The 20,828-nt window shown below is 40.1% G+C and overlaps 1 protein-coding gene across 1 annotated transcript in view; it reads right to left on the reverse strand.

Moving 5' to 3' along the window:
- The window catches only part of PREX2 (phosphatidylinositol-3,4,5-trisphosphate dependent Rac exchange factor 2), a 289,194-nt gene extending 270,173 nt beyond the window's left edge, over positions 1 to 19,021 (reverse strand). The window contains exon 1 of the mRNA XM_037892468.2: positions 18,175 to 19,021. Within this exon, the coding sequence (XP_037748396.1) occupies positions 18,175 to 18,315 (141 nt within the window). The 5' untranslated portion in view covers positions 18,316 to 19,021. The remainder of the gene's footprint in view (positions 1 to 18,174) is intronic.
- Positions 19,022 to 20,828: the final 1,807 nt, after the last annotated feature.

Below are 20,828 nucleotides of genomic sequence, written 5' to 3' on the forward strand. Positions count from 1 at the left end.
TGAGTTCCACAGGTTGACTATGTGGTTGGTGAAGAAATACTCCTTATGTTTGTTTTAAACCTGCTGCCTATTAATATCATTGGTGGTTCTTGGTTCCTGCGTTATGTGAAGGGATAAATAACACTTCTTTATTCACTTTCTCCATACCACCCATGATTTTATAGACCTTTATCATAACCCCCTTTAGGTGTCTCTTTCTAAGATGAATATCTATGTTGAGCCACCTCCAGCTTTCTTGGATATTAAAAATAGCAGCAAGTAAACTCCCAAGAAAAACTCTAGCTCTGGAACCATTGAGATTTGGGGAGGCAAAGCAGGCACTTTACCATTACTTGAGTTTCCTGGGGTATGCAAAAAAAGGGAAAGGGTCTGCACCTATGTCCATGTGCTGTTGCTTCACACACCACAAAATGGCCTCAGAAGGTCACAGACAGCATTCATCAGTATCTGCAACCTCCCTCCTTGATGTCTGAAGTGCCCATGCCTGCCTCCCATGGAAGGAGAAGGAAGAGAATAGTAAAGCTTTTGGCATCAGAAGTTTCTTTTGGCTGCTCTGATGTGTCTGCTGACTTGTTCGTGTTCCTAGGGTTTTGGGTGGGGGAACCTATGAAACTCTGAACAGAAACAGCAACTTGCTATGAAAGCCTCCTCTGTCCTACTTGAAAAGGAATTTTATTCACACGGAAAGAGTTCTTTTCATCAGACAGACCCTTCAAGCCTTGGTTCACAGCCTTGTTAGCCAGTTTTTCCCCAATGAAGGAAGTTGTAGCTAAGTTGTTAGCATGCTACATGCGCTGTCCCAGAATTCTTCATTTTGTGTGATAAGAAGCACCAGTAACATGGTCACTAGATTCAAGTAGTAGTAATAGAAATATCAGAGACTATATGAGCATGCAGCCATATTCCTAATCTTTTACACAAAGCATTATGGCCAAAATGACCAAGATATAGGTGAAGGCCATGTTGTGATTCTTGCAAAAGTTACTGCTAAATTCCGTCAGAGAGAGAGACCCCTCCCCTGGGAGTCTGGACATTTTCAACATAGAAGTGACTGAAGAATCACTACAAAAAAAGGAACCTCACCTCACATATGAATGCTTGGAAAAGTCTAAATAATCTATGCATCACTTAAGGAAGGGCCGGTGGTTTGGCATCTTGCTTATACTTATTCCTGAATTATTTCTTCAGCATTCTCATGGCAAGGGGAAGAATACAGCCTCTTTTTCTCTTAATTTAATTTTTTTTTCCTTGGGGCATTCTGATCATGGGCATTCCAGGACCATGGACATAGCCTCCACAAAAGCATCAAGTCCCCTGTAGAAACTGCCTGGCCTGCTCTTGGGACGGGGAGAGAATAAGTTCCCTATAAGTTTCTGAGTAGCAGCCGTGTTAGTCTGTATCCGCAAAAAGAAAAGGAGTACGTGTGGCACCTAAAAGACTAACAAATTTATTTGAGCATAAGCTTTCATGAGCTACAGCTCACTTCATCGGATGCATTCAGTGGAAAATACAGTGGGGAGATTTATATACACAAAGAACATGAAACAATGGGGTTACCATACACACTGTAATGAGAGTGATCAGGTAAGGTGAGCTATTACCAGCAGGAGAGCCGGGGGGTGGGGGGGGACCTTTTGTAGTGATAATCAAGGTGGGCCATTTCCAGCAGTTGACAAGAACAGTGCGGGGGAAATAGTTTTCCTTTGTGTAATGACCCATCCACTCCCAGTCTTTCTTCAAGCCTAAGTTAATTGTATCCAGTTTGTAAATTAATTCCAATTCAGCAGTCTCTTGTTGGAGTCTGTTTTTGAAGTTTTTTTGTTGAAGAATTGCCACTTTTAGGTCTGTAATCGAGTGACCAAAGAGATTGAAGTGTTCTCCAACTGGTTTTTGAAGGTTATCATTCTTGACATCTGATTTGTGTCCATTTATTCTTTTACGTAGAGACTGTCCAGTTTGGCCAATGTACATGGCAGAGGGGCATTGCTGGCACATGATGGCATATATCACATTGGTAGATGTGCAGGTGAACGAGCCTCTGATAGCGTGGCTGATGTGACTAGGCCCTATGATGGTGTCCCCTGAATAGATATGTGGACACAGTTGGCAACGGGCTTTGTTGCAAGGATAGGTTCCTGGGTTAGTGGTTCTGTTGTGTGGTTGCTGGTGAGTACTTGCTTCAGGTTGGGGTCTGTCTGTAAGCAAGGACTGGCCTGTCTCCCAAGATCTGTGAGAGTGGTGGGTCATCCTTCAGGATAGGTTGAGGATCCTTGATGATGCGTTGGAGAGGTTTTAGCTGGGGGCTGAAGGTGATGGCTAGTGGCGTTCTGTTATTTTCTTTGTTGGGCCTGTCCTGTAGTAGGTAACTTCTGGGTACTCTTCTGGCTCTGTCAATCTGTTTCTTCACTTCAGCAGGTGGGTACTGTAATTGTAAGAACGCTTGATAGAGATCTTGTAGGTGTTTGTCTCTGTCTGAGGGGTTGGAGCAAATGCGGTTGTATTGTAGAGCTTGGCTGTAGACAATGGATCATGTGGTGTGGTCTGGATGAAAGCTGGAGGCATGTAGCCGTCAGAAGGTTTCCGGTATAGGGTACTGTTTATGTGACCATCGCTTATTAGCACCGTAGTGTCCAGGAAGTGGATCTCTTGTGTGGACTGGTCCAGGCTGAGGTTGATGGCGGGATGGAAATTGTTGAAATCATAGTGGAATTCCTCAAGGGCTTCTTTTCCATGGGTCCAGATGATGAAGATGTCATCAATGTAGCGCAAGAAGAGTAGGGGCATTAGGGGACGAGAGCTGAGGAAGCACTGTTCTAAGTCAGCCACAAAAACGTTGGCATACCGTGGGGCCATGCAGGTACCCATAGCAGTGTCGCTGATTTGAAGGTATACATTGTCCCCAAATGTGAAATAGTTATGGGTGAGGACAAAGTCACAAAGTTCAGACATCAGGTTTGCCGTGACATGATCGGCATTATCTCTATGTAAAAGAATAAAATGGACACAAATCAGACGTCAAGAATTATAACATTCAAAAACCAGTCGGAGAACACTTCAATCTCTTTGGTCACTCGATTACAGACCTAAAAGTGGCAATTCTTCAACAAAAAACTTCAAAAACAGACTCCAACGAGAGACTGATGAATTGGAATTAATTTGCAAACTGGATACAATTAACTGAGGCTTGAATAAAGACTGGGAGTGGATGTGTCATTACACAAAGTAAAACTATTTCCCCATGTTTATTCCTCCCCCCCACCCCTTTCCTCAGACGTTCTTGTCAACTGCTGGAAATGGCCCACCTTGATTGTCACTACAAAACGTTCCCCCCCCCCCCCCCGCTCTCCTGCTGGTAATAGCTCACCTTACCAGATCACTCTCCTTACAGTGTGTATGGTAACACCCATTGTTTCATGTTCTCTGTGTATATAAATCTCCCCACTGTATTTTCCACTGAATGCATTTGATGAAGTGAGCTGTAGCTCACAAAAGCTTATGCTCAAATAAATTTGTTCGTCTCTCAGGAGCCATAAGTACTCCTTTTCTTTTTCCCTATGAGTGAGTATTCTCCCTGTTCTGAAGAACTAAGACAGCGCCTGTGCTCTCAGAAGTGGCCTCTATCTAATCAAGCTGAGGTCAAAGCTGGAAATAAAATAACTTTTTGAATACCACTGCCAGCTGTGGAACTCAAGAACCTGTTAGTTACTTCTGAAGATGGATGGAGGAGAAGGAAGCTGCATCCAATTCAATGAACTGAAATCTTATGCAGTGTAGGCAAGTATATCCTATTGCCTCCTCACCGTGGGCTGAGCAACTCCGTAGGCCTCTTTAAAAGTAGAATTCAGTGAGGAGAGCCAATCTCTTTCTCAGGCTTTATCTTCTGGCATGTCTCCACCTAAGACCTGCCTCATCCTATGGAGGTTGAGCTACCTGACTAGTGTAATCCCTTCCAGGCAGGAACCGTCTCTTTTCATGTTTGTACATTGCCCAGTACAATGGGAGCTTTTAGACCATACTAATAATATCAATATTAATTATTATTTTTATTAGTAGTAGTAGTAGTATTATGTGGTGACTACACAAGATGAGTGCCATTGAAGAGACCACACCCTCTCAGGAGAAGACTCCAGTCACTAAGAGGTTTAGCAAGGTCTGCGCTGCTAGAACCTTACCACCTGCTACACAACTTCTGAAGAACCATTACGACTGCCAGCTTTGAAATCCTGCTGTAAGTGGAACATCATAGGTCCATAGAGGTAGGGAAGAGATGAATATTTTAAAAGAAAAAAGCAGTGTGTTCTGTGAAGGAAAGGGCTGAATGCAAAGATGCATTCTTTGTGGGTGAAGCTACCTGGTTCAGGAAGTGGAGCAGTCCATGTTCTGGACCAGGGGAGGCCCCAAGCAGAATGCAGTATAGTAGTGAGAAATGCTGATCTACTTAGGGCAAGGGGGAAATGAAAAGGTTAGCTGTAAATAGTAAATGGTGACCTCAAATGAATTCCAAAGCAACAGTTTATGTCTGAGAAACAAGACAGGGACAGTAGGGAAAACATTTTACAATTTGTGTAAAGCAGGAGTATCTACAAAAAGCATCAACCACTAAAAGGGCCGTAATGAAAATTAGATGGTATTTGGTTTGTATTTTAAGTTTATTCAATTGTTGAAAGGCTCTTTAATCTTTTTATATATCCAAATTCTTCTGAGCTTAGAACCACATAAACCACTAACTTCAAAACCATATGACTTTAATTTGATACTCCATCTCATTTTTTTTAAGGTTCAATACTCCATTTAAAAAAAAAATTGCCCATCAGGAGTCAAAACTCTTCCATATGGTTTTCAAATTTATGTAAATGTGCTGTACTGAGAGAGATCAAATTTGATTTCTTAAGAATAGCTTAAAAGTTAGAATAGCTTAAAAGTTTCTCTAAAGAGTAAAATATCAAAATGTTATACCAATGTACAGTATATTAAGTAGTATTGCAAGTTGTAATTTTAGATTTTTAATTTTCCATACTGTAATAAGTATTTGGGGAAAATCCAACCTATTTAATTTTGTTCTAAGAAAAATTTACAAGTGTGCAAATTCACTAATATTTTCATTTTGAAAAATGTTATAATACAGACTAAATTCTATTAATGTAATAATTCCGGTATCTCTCTTATTGTTTTCAAATTCCCTTTTACCATCACAGAAAATGTGTGGAATTCTGGCCCCACTGAAGTCAATGACAAAACTCCCATTGATTTCAGTGGGGCCAGGATTTCACACAAAGAATTTTATTACTCATAATATAGCATTTGTCATTAAGTGTCACCATCTGACAACAGACGCCATGCACTTAGGTAAGTACATTTTTTTTCTAAATTTAAGAAAAATTTGAGGTAAATTCAGATAACACTGTGTGTGATAACTGTTGCGATATGTCATTTACACAACAGAATAGGACTAACAAGGAAATAAGACCATCTATCATTAGATAAAGGTAATTCATTGTTGCAGATCTAAAGCAAACTTCAAAATCTTTACTAGTACAATGGAGATGAAAAACAGAATTGAATTTCCTGACTTATGTGTGTCTAAATTCTCAACAATCACTTGCACTGACATTTTCTGTAGAGGGATTTAGAAAGCAAATGATTTACTAGAAAGCACATGTCCTGATTTGCCAGAACTTAGAGAAACTGGATAAGTAACAAGTGAACCTATTGTTGATTTGAACGTTAATACAAAATTCTACAACAGACTACAAATATAAACTGCTAAAAACATAAAATGGACTAGTCAAACTAGAATTTTTACTGATTTCTTTAAACAGGAACTGTGAATTTAGCAAATTAAGGAAAGTTTCTTCATCCAGCCTATAGAATGAAATGTCTGCCTAGTCCAACTGCACCATTGTTACTGTGAGAAGCAAACTTTTGTTTTTACTCATTCAAAATACAGTAAGATTTACTGATGTCTGGCAATATATTTGTAAATCCTCTCCTTCTTCAGTCTTTCAAGTATACATGCTTTCATTTGTTATGAGGGCTATACAAAGAGTTGCTCAAACCTGTGGTTTGTGGTATTTAGTGCTGTTCAGACAGCTCACATGAATATTTCATTATCTCATAACGAGACAGGCAGGGGAGTCCTTATAAATATATTGGTCCAAAATCCGAATGAATAGGGCTTACACATAGGTTATTTGCAAGGGTGCTCAGCACCAAATCTTTCTCCTTCCCCAGTCCATGTAAAACCTGAGGTGTCTCACTGTAGCCACTACTGCAGTAATATCCACATAACTGGCACTCCTACATTATGGAAAAATTTGACCAGCAGATTTCCCAGTGCACAGATCCACGGGCTTTCTTCCATCCCCTCCAAGTCTTGTGTATACACAGCACTGCCACAGAAAGCATAGTTCCACACTTTGCATCAGGAACAGAATCCCCTGGCACAGACTTTCTTCCCCTCCTCTATAAGCAGCAGAACTCTTCCTATTCCGCTACCCTGGAGCCTTTCTCCGAGACCTTCTGAAGGTGTCAGGATTTTGCCTATAGTACAGAGTCAGGCAAACCACAGTAGTAAGATACAATTTTATTTCATCTATTCACATATCCAGTAAGTACCTTCACAAGATATTTATGTATTATGTATACTTTAAATAAACAGGAAAGTTTCTGCTTTCTCTACTGAAATTATATTACTTGTAGGTACTGAAACAAGGACAGCTAAGGTGGTCTGGAAATGTGAACAGTGAAAGAAACTGTGATCCATTACCTACTGGGATTTGCTTTTCCATAGCGATCACAGCAATTCAACACAATGAAAAGTAAAGAAAATCTCTCTCTGCACTTTGTAGTATGTTTGAAGAAAAAATGATCTTCTTATCATTCGGAGCCCATGAAATCTTCAGTATCTGCACAACAACAAAACAGGAAAGTTTCCTACCTCCTGTTCCAGGCCAGTCTGACTATTGTAATAGCTGAACTTACTAAACATAGACAAAAATCTTCCTATTTCCTGTGGGTACAGCCTTACAGTATATGGGAAGAAATTAACACAGTCAGACTATACAGACTATAACTATCAACTTCCAGGCATTATTTTTAATAAACAGGATCTCATGCAGTTTCAAAGGAGATGATATACCTATACTGAGGAATCTTAAAGAAAAGAAAAGGTTATATTTTCAGGACCATATTCATCTACTTTACTGCACCTCTACCACAAATATAGAATGTTCCAGGACCGAATATGAAATACATTTGAACAATTTCCAATCAATTCTACAACATCCATTCTTTGTTTCGCTATAGTATCATACTATTTGCTGCTGTTACTCAACAAAATCTTACTACCAAAGATATTTACAGTTAGGGCCTAGAGCTGACTTAGATACAGTAGTTGTGAGTATTTGAGAGTTTTCCTCTAATTCTGATTTTTAATATATTATCTTGAATCTTTGTGAATTCCACTTGTATTATGATGATGATGATGGACAACTCCACAACCTATTTCATTTTCAAAATATTAACAAAAGCCAGTACATGTTTTAATTGCAGAAGATATTTTTCTCCTTACTGAAAAACTTGCTATTATCCATAATTCTCAAGAACTAAGCATTATGGAGGTTATCAAGTTCAATGTATAATAGCTGGAAAAGAGAACATAAGATCCTTATACAAAGAGAAACAACACTTTCACATACCACAAATTGATTGTATAAGAGGAGGTCTAAAACTAGACTTTTTCCCCAAATCAGAACCCACATTTTCATCGACCTTCCAACATACAGCTATGGACTAACATCTGCACAACTCAACACATTAAAAATCAATGGATGCATGTCCCATCAACATATCTACTACAAGATCTGGAAATCTCATCAGGTAGATTTTGGGCTGCAAAGTTACATTTATACCCATCCTCATTGCCAGAAGTGCTGATAATTATTGCTCCCCCTTCCATTCCATCCTTCTTCACCCAGTCAGCTTATCTTCCTCCTTCCAGTTGTCTTCGCACCAAGTAGAAGATATTTCCCTTCTTTTTTCATGCAAATATTGCCTAATTCACCACAGGCTCTCCTATACTTCCACACCTCCCACATTCTTCCTAATTGTTATTTTTCCCCTTTTTCTCTCCCCACTCTTGACTTCAGTGAGTCCTTTGAGACCTTTTCTTTCAACTCCCTTTTCCCGCATATTGTTTGGTAATGCCTCTTCACACACATTCCCTATTGTATTCACCGACCATTGTAAATTTCAGGGACAGCTTCCCCCTACTTTGTGTTCTGCTACCACAAGGAGTAAAGGAAAAGGAAACATGTACATCCTTAATCAAGGGTCTCAATACACTTTACCTAAGAACAGTGAAGGATGGAGGCTCTCAAATGTCCTTCATTTTGGGGAAAGTCATTCATTTTAGTCCCAAAATCACCTATGCATCACATAAATTTTGCATCTCCTCACTTATACTATTGAAAGTTGTTTACATAAAAAATAAAGAAACATGAAATTGAGGCTATAGAAAGAATGAATCCCACAGCAGTTTAAATTTCCTATATGAGTAATTCTGTGGTGACCCTCATTTTGGGTCTTTGTCATATATTGCAACATGCACTTGAACTTTGGCAAGTTGGGAGGTATGCTAAAAGAAAAAAAAATAATTTCCCTTTTTTTATAGGGAAACAAAGTCAGGTGTCCCTTAGTATTTTAAATTACACTTTCCTGAATTTTCAGTTTATTTCAAAATCACAAATTTGGATGTGCCAAAAATTAATATTTGTGCTTTCAACTGTGTGTGTTATGAAGCTGAAAGACAAAAAGGCCAAAATGCATTTTTACTTGTAGTGGAAAGAAGTGTCTATTGCTGTAAATTTGGTTAAGGTGACCATTTCTACAGAGACATCTTATGAAAAACTGGAACACATGTCAATTTTCTTCATGCTTTAAACGATTCTTAGAAAATATATTTTTACATGGCATAAACAGGAACTAAACAGTATTAAATGTTTTACGATTCAATTCAAGCTGACAAGACACATAACTATACCAATTCCAGTAACATTTCAGATGTGCCACAATTACCCTTCCTTCTACCCCATGAGGTCCGTTGTAATGACCTTCTAATGAAAGGATACTTTGTACAGTGTTGAGCTTCAGTTACTTTCTCCCACATTAAAATCTCCTATGTAACTATCCTTATAGCTGCCCCTTTTTACAATGCTCAGAAATTACAGATCCCTCGAATAGTGTCATAAAGCATGTGAGCTGTGCCACTTCTTCTAGCCTTTTGATCAGCAGTATGTTTACATTACTTAGATAAGGTAAATCTTAAATAGACCAAATAATATAGTGAAGCAATATTCCAGTGTTGTTACTCAACTGTATGGGGTCCAAAAAATCAGCAGCTTCATATTACAATATTTAATTTTAATGAAATAGCTTTGCATTTTTAGTACCTAGTTTATGAGAAGGTCACAGTGGGGACTAAATTAAGAGGTAAAACATGGCTTCCTGGGTTTACAAAAGAAACGGAGAAAATCCTAAAAATGTTCAAAGTGAGAAAAAATATTTTTCACATTCCATTTTTCTGAGTCTCATTATGCTCATTACAATAATATAAGGTCAAATTTAGATTATTTATTGGACAAGAATACAAACCAATGAATCATTCAGTAGTTACTGTACGTTTAGATGTTTAGCACTTCCTAAGCACATTAATTCCTTATCTGGTATTTTTATCCAGAGAAGTTATATACAGTGTACTTTGCTTCTTGTTTCAGACGTACAACTTCCATATTTAAAACGCAAAGATTATTTCTGATAAAAAATGGGAAATACAAATATAAATTCTTGTTTACTGATTTATGTTTGATTATGATTCTGTCTGAACAGTCCAATACCATCAATATCTTTAGGAGGAATAAAATATAAAGTGCATTTAACATAAATTAGTTGAGCAAGTGGTGTTGGCCTTGTTCTTCAGCTATTATTACAAGGCAAAATTTCATTTAAACATATGAAGCATGTAAACGTCAAGTACGAGCATTGCAAAATACTCATTTCAAAAGTTAAAATGTAGGAAAAATCTATCCAGAGGAAACCTAATAGATCACGGGAGTACTTCTGCTCAAAGCCAACTTTAAAATTTTAATAAGTGCCTCCATGGAAAGAGCAGAGAACAGGTGGTTTATCATGGGCCATTTTCAGAAAGACATTCCACCAGCTACTCTCGTACCTCAAAAAAACAAGTATAGAGTAAAACCCCTGTTCTCTCTGCTATTTCCACATCTGCTCTCTTCAAGGCTAACTGACTTTTACCTTCCAGCAGTATTCTTGCACCTCTGCTCTGAACTGCTACAAATCCTATGGTACTTCTACTCCATTCTCCTGCAGAGCTAGTTTCCTAGCAAGCTTCACCCACACACCTGACAATGACAGCTGGAGGCAGGAGCTACTTCAAAGCAAATGGGCATACAAAATGCATTGAAGCCGGGCTGCCAAAAGCACAAAGTGGAGGCAGGAGTTTAGTCACAACCTCAAATTATTTCATTGCAGGAACAGTGGCAGTCTCTAAAATCTTAGCTCTGCCCCTACAATGATGTATCATGGATAACGTGGCTTGTAAACAGCCTACAAGGAATTGTGGTACAATCCAATTTCTACAGAATGAAACTGGCTTTGAAAAATTGTTCTTACACAATCTCTCAGAGATGTTTTTAGTAGGCAAACATTCTTTTAGCATCAAATATACATAAGAAAAAAAGATAGCCTTGTAATTAAAGCATAGGGCTAGAAACCAAGATATCTAGGTTCTATTTTTGGCTCTGCTACCTCTGGGACCCAAAGTCACAATCTCTCTGACCATGAACCTAAACCTCCCCATGTGCAAGGTTGCTGAGGCTTAATTTATTAATGACTGTAAAACATTCAGAGATCTTTGAAAGGAAACTGTTATAGAAGTACGAGGTACTACCTGTTGTTCCACTTGTTGAGCCAGTGTATCACAGAGGAAAGAATTACTCGATATTTATGTTTGAGTTTCGTCCTGGATATTGAATATTTTTTGAATATTTGCTCAACACTGAGCCTATGAATCTGCCCAGCCATTTTGAACGTCAGATAGGGAAAAATGCATAGGCGTAAACACAAAAAGTTAGCACACAGTCCTAAATATCTTCACAGGCAAACTAACTAGATGCCCAGATACAACCAGGATGTTAGGTGTAGTGTAAGAATTCAGAGAGCTGAACCAAGAAACTTCACCGTAATTGCAGAAGGCACCAGAAGCCAACTGCATAGAGTTAACCGTTCCTGTCCTCTTGCTCTGTATCTTTTTCACTGCTCAGCTTATACCCAAGTCAAATTCTGTGAGGCTGAGCCTTTCAAACCCAATTTCCCTTTCTCCATCAGGCCAGAAGTTCAGTCAGTTTATTTCCTCCCCCATATTAACATTTTCCAGAAGAGAAGATAGGCTTGAATTTTTCAAGGGCAACAGTCCTGCTCATTCAAAAACAGATTACAACAAAGATGCATTTATATTAGTTTACAGCAAAGACAGACCAAGGAGAAAACCCAATTAAAATATGAGACATCTGTACTGAGTACAACGTAGTATAACCCAGTGTATTCAAAGCAAAATAAGTTACTTAATAGACAGCCCCCTTAAAAGCTTTGGCCTTTTTATTATTGTCAGTCCTCGAGTGAACCTTGTCCTTAACTCGTTGAGATAGGAAACACCTTTCTTGACAATAAACTTTGTAAAATATCTCAACTGTTTTCCTTTATGGGGAAATAAATAAACCATTTTTAATACAGCTTATCGTTTACCTTGATAAAGGCCCCAGGTGGTGCTGCTGATATTTAATTTTGCCTGACTAAGAATAGAGTAACACATTCAGGTTTTTCCTCACTTTGTAATGCCTAGACAAGTTAAAAAACAGCAGAAATTGGAAGTGAATGGAAAAAGATGCTGACTTTCTATGGTAATTGTGTTTGCACTTCCTTTAGACTTTTTATGATGTAGCAGCCATAGAATTTGTGAGGGGTAAGAGGGGGATGTTAAACTGAGGAGAGGAAAAGGAAATCACATAATCTTATCAAAAAAATGCAGCCAGCCAAAATCCTTCCCTTCCATTCATTCAAAAACCTTTTATAAAATATAAATACTATAATAATTAGTGACTTCATAATAGTATGTATAATTGTAATTGATTAATATTTTTCCTAAGAAGTTTGTACCAAACTACAACTATAAAAGAGTATTTCAGAAGTAACGCGTGTGTGAGAGGCCCGGGAAGCTTATGGCACTGTGTAGCACTACCATTTGGTATCTAATTTCAGCCTCCAAGCTCCTCATTGCTGGTAATGGCTCGAAACACAGAGGGTGAAATCCTGCCCCACTGAAGTCAATGGGAGTTTTGCCATTGACACCAATGGGGCCAGGATTTCACCCAGAGCCTTAAACCTCAGGGGAGAGAATACCTGGCATTTTTCAACTTGTTCCTCTGGCCAACGTGCAGAGAAGCACTGCTGGACTCCAAAAGGAGCTGTGTGGGGCCCATGGGAACATGAGTCATGAAAAGTCATTCCAAAAAAGACTATTCAGTTTAGATCTAGTTAGCTTGCTGTTCCATATTTAAAACAAAAGATGCAATTTTAGTTTTACATAGTGTATCATATATAAATTAACAAAGACAATTAAGGGTATCTATTGTATTTTCTAAAATGTCATCTCATGACCGATGTTAACACTGATGAAGCCACAAAAGTTAAAATTAAAAAGCACCATGACATTATCTTAAATATCATTCCTATTTTTTTTCCTCCAGAATTAAGTGACTAATCTTCCCTTCACTCCACACCCAGAAGGGCAGGGGTTTATGGAAAAGTGTAGTTTATTGATTTTAAATACAGTCTTCCCTTTCATTGGAAAAATCAGGATTTTTTAATGTTCTTTGAGCTGTATGAAATGGCATGATTAGCAAAATAAAGTGCTGTACTTCCAAGTGTTGGAGAACTCTGAATGCCAATTGGCTGGTGACATAGTACTCAGAAACATCAAGTAATTCAAAGTATTCTTTAGCTATAGAAACACGATGTCCTTTAAAAATGTTTTAGTGCCTTAGATAACATTTATTGTTTGCAGTAATGTTAGCTGTATTTATTAGTGTTCTTTAGTTACCATAATTTAACTTTCCTATAACAACAAATAAATATTGGCATCCAATTCAAACTCCAAATGCTAGAATGAAATACTCTAACAATAAAGGCTATGCTTCAGTCAGATACATAAGCACATGCATAACTTTAAGTGTATGTCTAGTCCTATTCATGGCAATGAGACTACTAGTATGCTTAAAGTTATGCAAGCGCTTACGTACTTTTCTGAAATGGGACCATATGTCCAGTTATTAGTGAGGTATCAACTGAATTTGTATACGACATGCTATTACAGTTTGTCACACAGAAGACTCAGAAAAAGGAAAGAATACTTTTAATATAATCTGGTCCTCTCAAAGATTTATCTCTGATGTGTGTAGGCTAAAAACACCAAAAATAGGCTAGTAGGAGAAATCACATATAGATGTGACAGCAATGCCCAATTCAGTAATGAAAGTATTTACCCAACTTGACATACCTCTGCTGTATTTCACGTAAAATACACACCAGCCTGGAAAAACTGTGATACAAATTTACCCACCCAGACAAAAAAGTCTTCTTGACCTTCCTTACCATGATAATGATAACAGATGAGGAATGACTGGGGGAGAAAGGAATTTTGTTTATCTAACCAAAATATTCTCAGTGAGTGGGCAAGCAGAATTTTACAATTCAGATACATTCTAAGACTACAGTGCCTTATTGTTAGGACCCTACCAAATTCATGGCCATGAAAACCACATCACAGACTGTGAAATTTGGCTACTGTAGGGGAGGGGAAGGACTGGGAGTGCTCCAGCAAAGGGCTCCTACCGTGCGCCAGGCTCCAGCTGCTAGTCCCAGCGTGGGCTGGGGAGGGATGGGACTTCCTCTTCCCCTGCGGCGGCTGCTCCCAGAGCCGGGTCAGACCCATCTCCAGGAACCTTCCGCAGCTGCAGGAAGCTCCACAGCTCCTGGCTGGGAGCCCAGCTCTGAAGGCAGCGCAGAAGTGAGGGTGGCTGTCAGCCCCCAACCCGAGCAGGAGGCTGGGACCCCAGCTGTCAAACCCTGACCCAGGCAGAAGGCTGCCATGAAAACCAGGAATTATGGTAACCCACTGTCCATACCCTGCAATCTTCACTTCTGCGCTGTTGCTGGCAGTGATGCTGGCTTCAGAGATGGGCACCCAGCCAGCAGCCGCTGCTCTCTGGCTGCCCAACTTTGAAGGCAGTGTCCCGCCAGCAGCAGTGTAGAAGTAAGGGTGGCAATCTCGCAACCCCCTACAATAGCCTTGCAACCTCTGCAACCTCCTTTTGGTCTGGGACCCCCAAGGTAGCAACACCATGAAATTTTAGATATAAACATCTGAAATGGTGAAATTGACTATTTTTAAAATCCTATGACCATAAAATTGACCAAAATGGACTGTGAATTTGGTAGGGCCCTACTTATTGTACATAGTCCATTTACTTCAGTAGGTCTTGAAGAAGCATTTGTGTCAATATCTTCAATCTTTCAGGTTTTCAATTTTAATATTAAAAGGAATTTTACTTTAGGGCTGATAAATCTATTATGATTTATGTTATTTTCTCACACAAACTCCACCTCATGTTATCTATTGTCCGTTTCTTTTACCAATTCCTCCTGAGTCAGGAACTATGGTTTATAATAACATGGAATTCCAGTCATTCCCCCTTGTAATCACATTGCTGCTCAAATCATCTTGTGTTATCACGCCTTAACAGTGCACATTTGATTATAAGGCATAGAATGGTCACATGAAAATTCCTTCCAGAATATTTTATAGGTCAGCTTGCCAAAAATGTAAAAAAAATCACCATCATGACCACATAGACGTCTAATATTTTCATTTCATTTTCAGTATTGGAATTATATTGACATTGTTAGACTAACAGAACTTGTTCAGAACCATATGTGATGAATGTTAACAAAAAAATGTTATCAGGCAGCTGGTAAAATGGGGTATGGAGTCCTTTACCTCTCAGAATCTACCCCAGATCGACAGTGACTGAAAGTTAGTACGGACTTCATATTTGATCTCACACAGTAGCCTGTGTGAAATAGTGATCAGATACCACAATGATGAGCACCACCACAGTGCCTATAACAAGAGATAGTAACCTTAGTGTAGTTCGTAAAAGGCATGCAAATAACATAAAAAACATCTGCACAACGAATAAACTTTTTGACAGTTTTAGCAAAAATTCCAAGGATTGAATGGGCCTGGAGAACAAATTACTCTTATCCTAAGTTAGGGTCCCTGATTGAAGTCCATTGACAGGATAGTACATGGAAACCACCCAGACCTGAACAAGTTCTACAGATAAACAAAGGACTCTAATCTTCAATGTTGTTAATCCCAAAACTTTCATTAACATTGCATTCACGTTCAAAATGAGAAAAATGACACCATCAAGTAATTTCTCATGGTTTAAATGTCTTTGTTCCCACTTTGTCACAATAGCCTCATTGAGGTTTTTCACACAAGTTTTCCCTATTAATTTTGGCCTTTTTCATTTACCAAGCTAGTTTTATTTATTTCCTATATTTAACATATCTGAAGATATGACCATTTTTAACAACTTGAATTTCTGCACCATCTTGTCTAGTCAAACTAGCTTGCCATATACACCAGGGTCTCTTGTGTTGTAATGTTTGTAATTGTAGCTAGTTGCCTCTCCAAACATAGCATAATACATTGCATTCTGTGGGCCTCATAAAAAAAGGCCCTGATCTCAAGATGTGATAAATATTTTCTGATCCTATTAATTTCAAGCGGTAAAATTTTTAAAAGCATGAGGGATAGATCCACAAAGGGGCTTAAGTGTCACAGTGCTCGGCCTTCCATTGCCTAACGTTCTTGTGCTGTGCCACCCAGTGAAATCCACAGCTCCACGTCAGATGCCTAAGACCTCTATACCTAGAGAGGCACCGAAAAATGGGATCCACAAAGGCCAGCATGCTGAGCAGAGAGCTGCCTAAGATAACCAATAGGAAATACATATGAGTGGGGTGTGGCCTAAGCCCTACCCCTCAAAGGGAGTTAAGCACCTAAGTCTGGGTCAGAGGGAGGCACCTATCTTCATTGGATTCTCACGCATGAACCCTCTCCTGAAATTAGGTACCTAATCTCTTTCTTGCAAAAAAAAACAGAAGGAATTGACGCCACTGTCCCCTTTATAACTTTTAGCCCATTGGTTAACACACTGGCCAGGGTTCAATTCCCACCTCTTCCTGATGTGGAACAGGAATTTGAAGTTGTACCTGCCTCCTCTCAGGAGGGTGTTCTAACCACCAGGCTATGGGGTATTTTGGGGAAGGTGTCTCTCAATCACTTCTTTTGAAGCTCTTCCACTGTATATAGAGACCCAGATTCCAGTCCCCCTCCTCCAATGGGTGTTTAATAATTTATACATTCTGGAACTGCTTCAGTGTAATAAACTGGTCCCAGAATACCCCATAGTCCAGTGGTTAGGGCACCCTCCTGGAAATGAGAAGACCCAACATCAAATCCTTGCTCCACATCAGGCAGGGGAGGAACCGAATCCACGCTTTGAAAACCAAAACCCTATAAAGGAGTCCCAAGTTGGATACCCAAAGACTGAGTATTCCAAATAACTGGTCACTTATGAAAATGTAAACATTATAATTATTGTGAGCTAGATCAAATATGGGTCTGAAAACCAAACATTGGACAAAGTCACTTCAAAATCAATATTTGTGCCAATAAGCACAGCATGGTTCCTAAATGGAAGCATAGTCTAGTACAGTTTTACTACCGCTTTCTCTCTTTTTTTAATATTCAAATATAAAAGCAAAAGACATTGGCCCACTGATAGTTTTACATAAACAAATGGACAAAAAGGCTACTCTGTAGATCTTATTTCACTCCACTGTCTGTGCTTTTATTCTCCTTGTCATAGCCAAGTTGAGACTTTCCTTTGCCATGATAATAAGCAGAAAGTTCAGAGATCTCCAAAAAAAAAAAAAAAAAAAAAGCAGGAAGTTTGCTGTTTGAAAGATTGCCCCTTCAGAGGAGATGGGGGAGGAGAGAAAAGAATGCCAGGGCTATTATGGAAGACCCTCTGAAAAACCAAGCAGATGACTTGAGATTTGTTTATCCCAGGCCTTAAAGTAATGCTGTTGATGCTGGGTGCAAATGGGAAAGGGAAGAAATGTTATGATGTTTGTCTTATCATTCCATAGTGGAAATAGTGCTTTCTTTGGCTCTATCAGAGGATAACTTCAGCAGAAAGCAAAAGTTTCTGCAACTACCTGATTTGAACCTAACAATAAATCATGTGGTTAACACTGATTTTAAGACACAGAATGAAGCTAAAACTTACTGCTACAACACACTCTAAGATACACTTTTTAAACAAGAAACCGTTCCTTCAACTCTCCATCCAACCACTACATTACAAAGGCTGGTTTAAATTGGAGAATATGGGGGTAGAGGAAGGGGTGAATGCCACATGTGGCTTTAATACTCAACAGCTGCTGTAGATCAGAACCCCCCTTTGCTCTTTCTGTGACCCCCCCCCCCACCAGAATACTATGTTTCAAGGGTTATTGTAAATAAAAGGACTGCACTGTGCTGCTGTCTGAACAACGCAGGGAGACTGAAAAGATCGTTGAACAAAGTGTACCTGAATCTCACTGCACCCCATTCTTGGATGCCAGTCCCAGATCAATTGTTTGTCTCGTGGTAAATTCCCTGAAAAAGCGCACCTAGGGCCAGCCATTTACAAGCCACTTCGCTTCAGCCTCTTTAAAGCAACAGAGAAACAACAGCTACTTGCGATCAACTGATTGACTCGGGAAAACTATTTCACCCGGCTCTGCCTCCGACCCTGTTTGTTTGGGTCTCTCGCCCTCTCCCCCACACGCGACAGCCCCAATTCCTTGGTGTTGCCCCCCCCCCTTAAACCTGTGAGGGCGGGAAGGGGGTGTTGTTCCTGTTCAACAAATCACTTGTTCCATTAGCCACCAATGAACCCAGCTTCGTGAAACTTAACTCACCGACACCAGGAACTCCAAAGTGCCCACATAGTCCCGCTCAGTCTTCAGAAGCTCGTTCAAAACGCACACCCTGAGGCGAAGCTGTTTCTCCAGGTCCTTCCCGCTTTCCCCTTTCCCTTCCCCTTTGCTTTCTTCTGTCATTGTTCCCCAAAGCGAAGCCTCGCTCCCAGCTCCTGCTTCTCCCAGCTCCTCTGCTGTTTGCAGCCACCAATAGGAAACGCTGCCTCAGTGTTTCCTCCAGCAAAGTTCAGATGGGACAACAAAAGACCCCACTCAGTTACATAGCGCGGGGCTGGTCTTCCGTGGCTTGCAGGCTGTTAACCAGACTCGCTCACTCTTCCACTGCTCAAGAAGTGGCTTGAGGGCCAGAGGAGCAAAGCAATAAAAATGCGTGTGTTCTCTTCCAGTAAGGAAGGGGGCACAGCCTGTAGGAAATGATGGTCACCGGCTGCCTGCTCTCCCAGCGCTCTGACTGCGAGGTGGGAAGGCTTCAGCAGCAGCAGCTCGGGCAGCTTGGACATTAATCAAAAGCTCTGTGTCCATGTGACTTCGACCCCTTCCCCCTGAGCCAAATCTCAGGAAAAAGGAAAGGAAGCACAACCTTGGGAAAGACTGCGTGCCAGCAACTGCCTGTTTCACACACACGCTGTGCGCTTTAGTCTGAGGCTAATTGGAGATCTCCAACTCGAGAGGATAAGAATTCACTTTAAAATGTCCCAGGCTCGCTAGACTGCTGGGATTCAGGCTGTTGTTTATCGCTTGGTAATAAGCAGGCAGAATGTGGTTTCTTCAACCCACGCATCCCCCTCTTCATATATAATTATAAACACACACATTATACACATATGTATATAATATATATTATAGCTACACGTTTTATACTCTGCCGCGTACAGGCAAATACCTGTGTCTCTGTGTGTGCAATCGTGTTGTATCCACTCATATTTTATATTCAACATTACACACACAACCAAGCACACTATAAACATACACAATAGTTTGGTTGGAGTTGTCCTGTTTTAAGGGAGCTATTAAATCTATCCAGGCCATGAGGTTTGCTCTTTGCACTTGGAAGTTCAGATTCGTATAATAAATGAAGACACTACCGGAATCTGACAGGAACCTTCACAAACACATTGTCATAAATATAAAGGAAAGGGTAAACCCCTTTAAAATCCCTCCTGGCCAGAGGAAAAATCCTCTCACCTGTAAAGGGTTAAGAAGCTAAAGGTAACCTCGCTGGCACCTGACCAAAATGACCAATGAGGAGACAAGATACTTTCAAAAGCTGGGAGGAGGGAGAGAAACAAAGGGTCTGTGTCTGTATATATGCTGCTTTTGCCAGGGACAGAACAGGAATGGAGTCTTAGAACTTTTAGTAAGTAATCTAGCTAGGTATGTGTTAGATTATGATTTCTTTAAATGGCTGAGAAAAGAACTGTGCTGAATAGAATGACTATCCCTGTCTTTTTTGTAACTTAAGGTTTTGCCTAGAGGAATTCTCTATGTTTTGAATCTAATTACTCTGTAAGGTATCTACCATCCTGATTTTACGGAGGTGATTCCTTTACTTCTATTAAAAGTCTTCTTGTAAGAAAACTGAATGCTTTTTCATTGTTTTAAGATCCAAGGGTTTGGGTCTGTGGTCACCTATGCAAATTGGTGAGGACTTTTACCAAACCTTCCCCAGGAAGTGGGGTGCAAGGGTTGGGAGGATTTTGGGGGGAAAGATGTGTCCAAACTAGGTTTCCCAGTAAACCCAGTTAGAGTTTGGTGGTGGCAGTGGAAATTCCAAGGGCAAAGGGTAAAATTAATTTGTACCTTGGGGAAGTTTTAACCTAAGCTAGTAAAAGTAAGCTTAGGAGGTTTTCATGCAGGTCCCCACATCTGTACCCTAGAGTTCAGAGTGGGGAAGGAACCTTGACACACATCCATCCTGTAGATGTGGGGTGTTAAAATGTAAGTGCATGTTTTAGTGAACAAATATCACCTTCACTTACAGAGGGGTCAAACTCAGACCTTTAATCTGAAACACCCTTCCCCCCCATGCCGAATTTTGTGGGTACAGATGAAAGGTTTGGGTCTCTCAACCTGCGTGTAACGTTTGCAACTGGAAACAATATTCAGAGACCCTCTTTTTAGGTTCCTCATTGAGGTGGTATATTTCCAACCAGTGTCCCAACAAGAGGGAGTGAAATGGAGCCTCTGGACCTACCCATGCCCTCCACCCAAGATGCTAGTCCTCTTAGTGCCTAAAGGAAGAAAAGGTGAAGAGACAAACCCACACAGCGTCTCTCACCTTTCCCTTCTTGCTACCCAAGGGAAAAGACAAAGACAGCCCTGCCTAGGAGGGCTCAGCCTTAGTTGTGAGAGGAGAGTATAAGGCTCCCATAAAAAAAAACCCATCTCCCAAGTAGTGGGTAGAGAATACATTAGTACAGCAGTTCCCCCCAACTCCTTTCTCAGGTATTGGGAGCCAGGAAGGCAGCCACTATTAGAGGCAACATTTTTTGTCCACTCTCCTCAGATATCTGCTGGTAGCTTCAGTAATGGTGCCCAGATTAAGGCAACCAGGGGCCATAGGCACACCATGACACAGGGCCCCCATTGCTCTGCCCTCCTCCCACACACGCACTTGAAGTAGCCTTGGCAAA

The sequence above is a fragment of the Chelonia mydas genome, chromosome 2 (genome assembly GCF_015237465.2).
Source record: "Chelonia mydas isolate rCheMyd1 chromosome 2, rCheMyd1.pri.v2, whole genome shotgun sequence".
Lineage (NCBI taxonomy): Eukaryota > Metazoa > Chordata > Testudines > Cheloniidae > Chelonia > Chelonia mydas.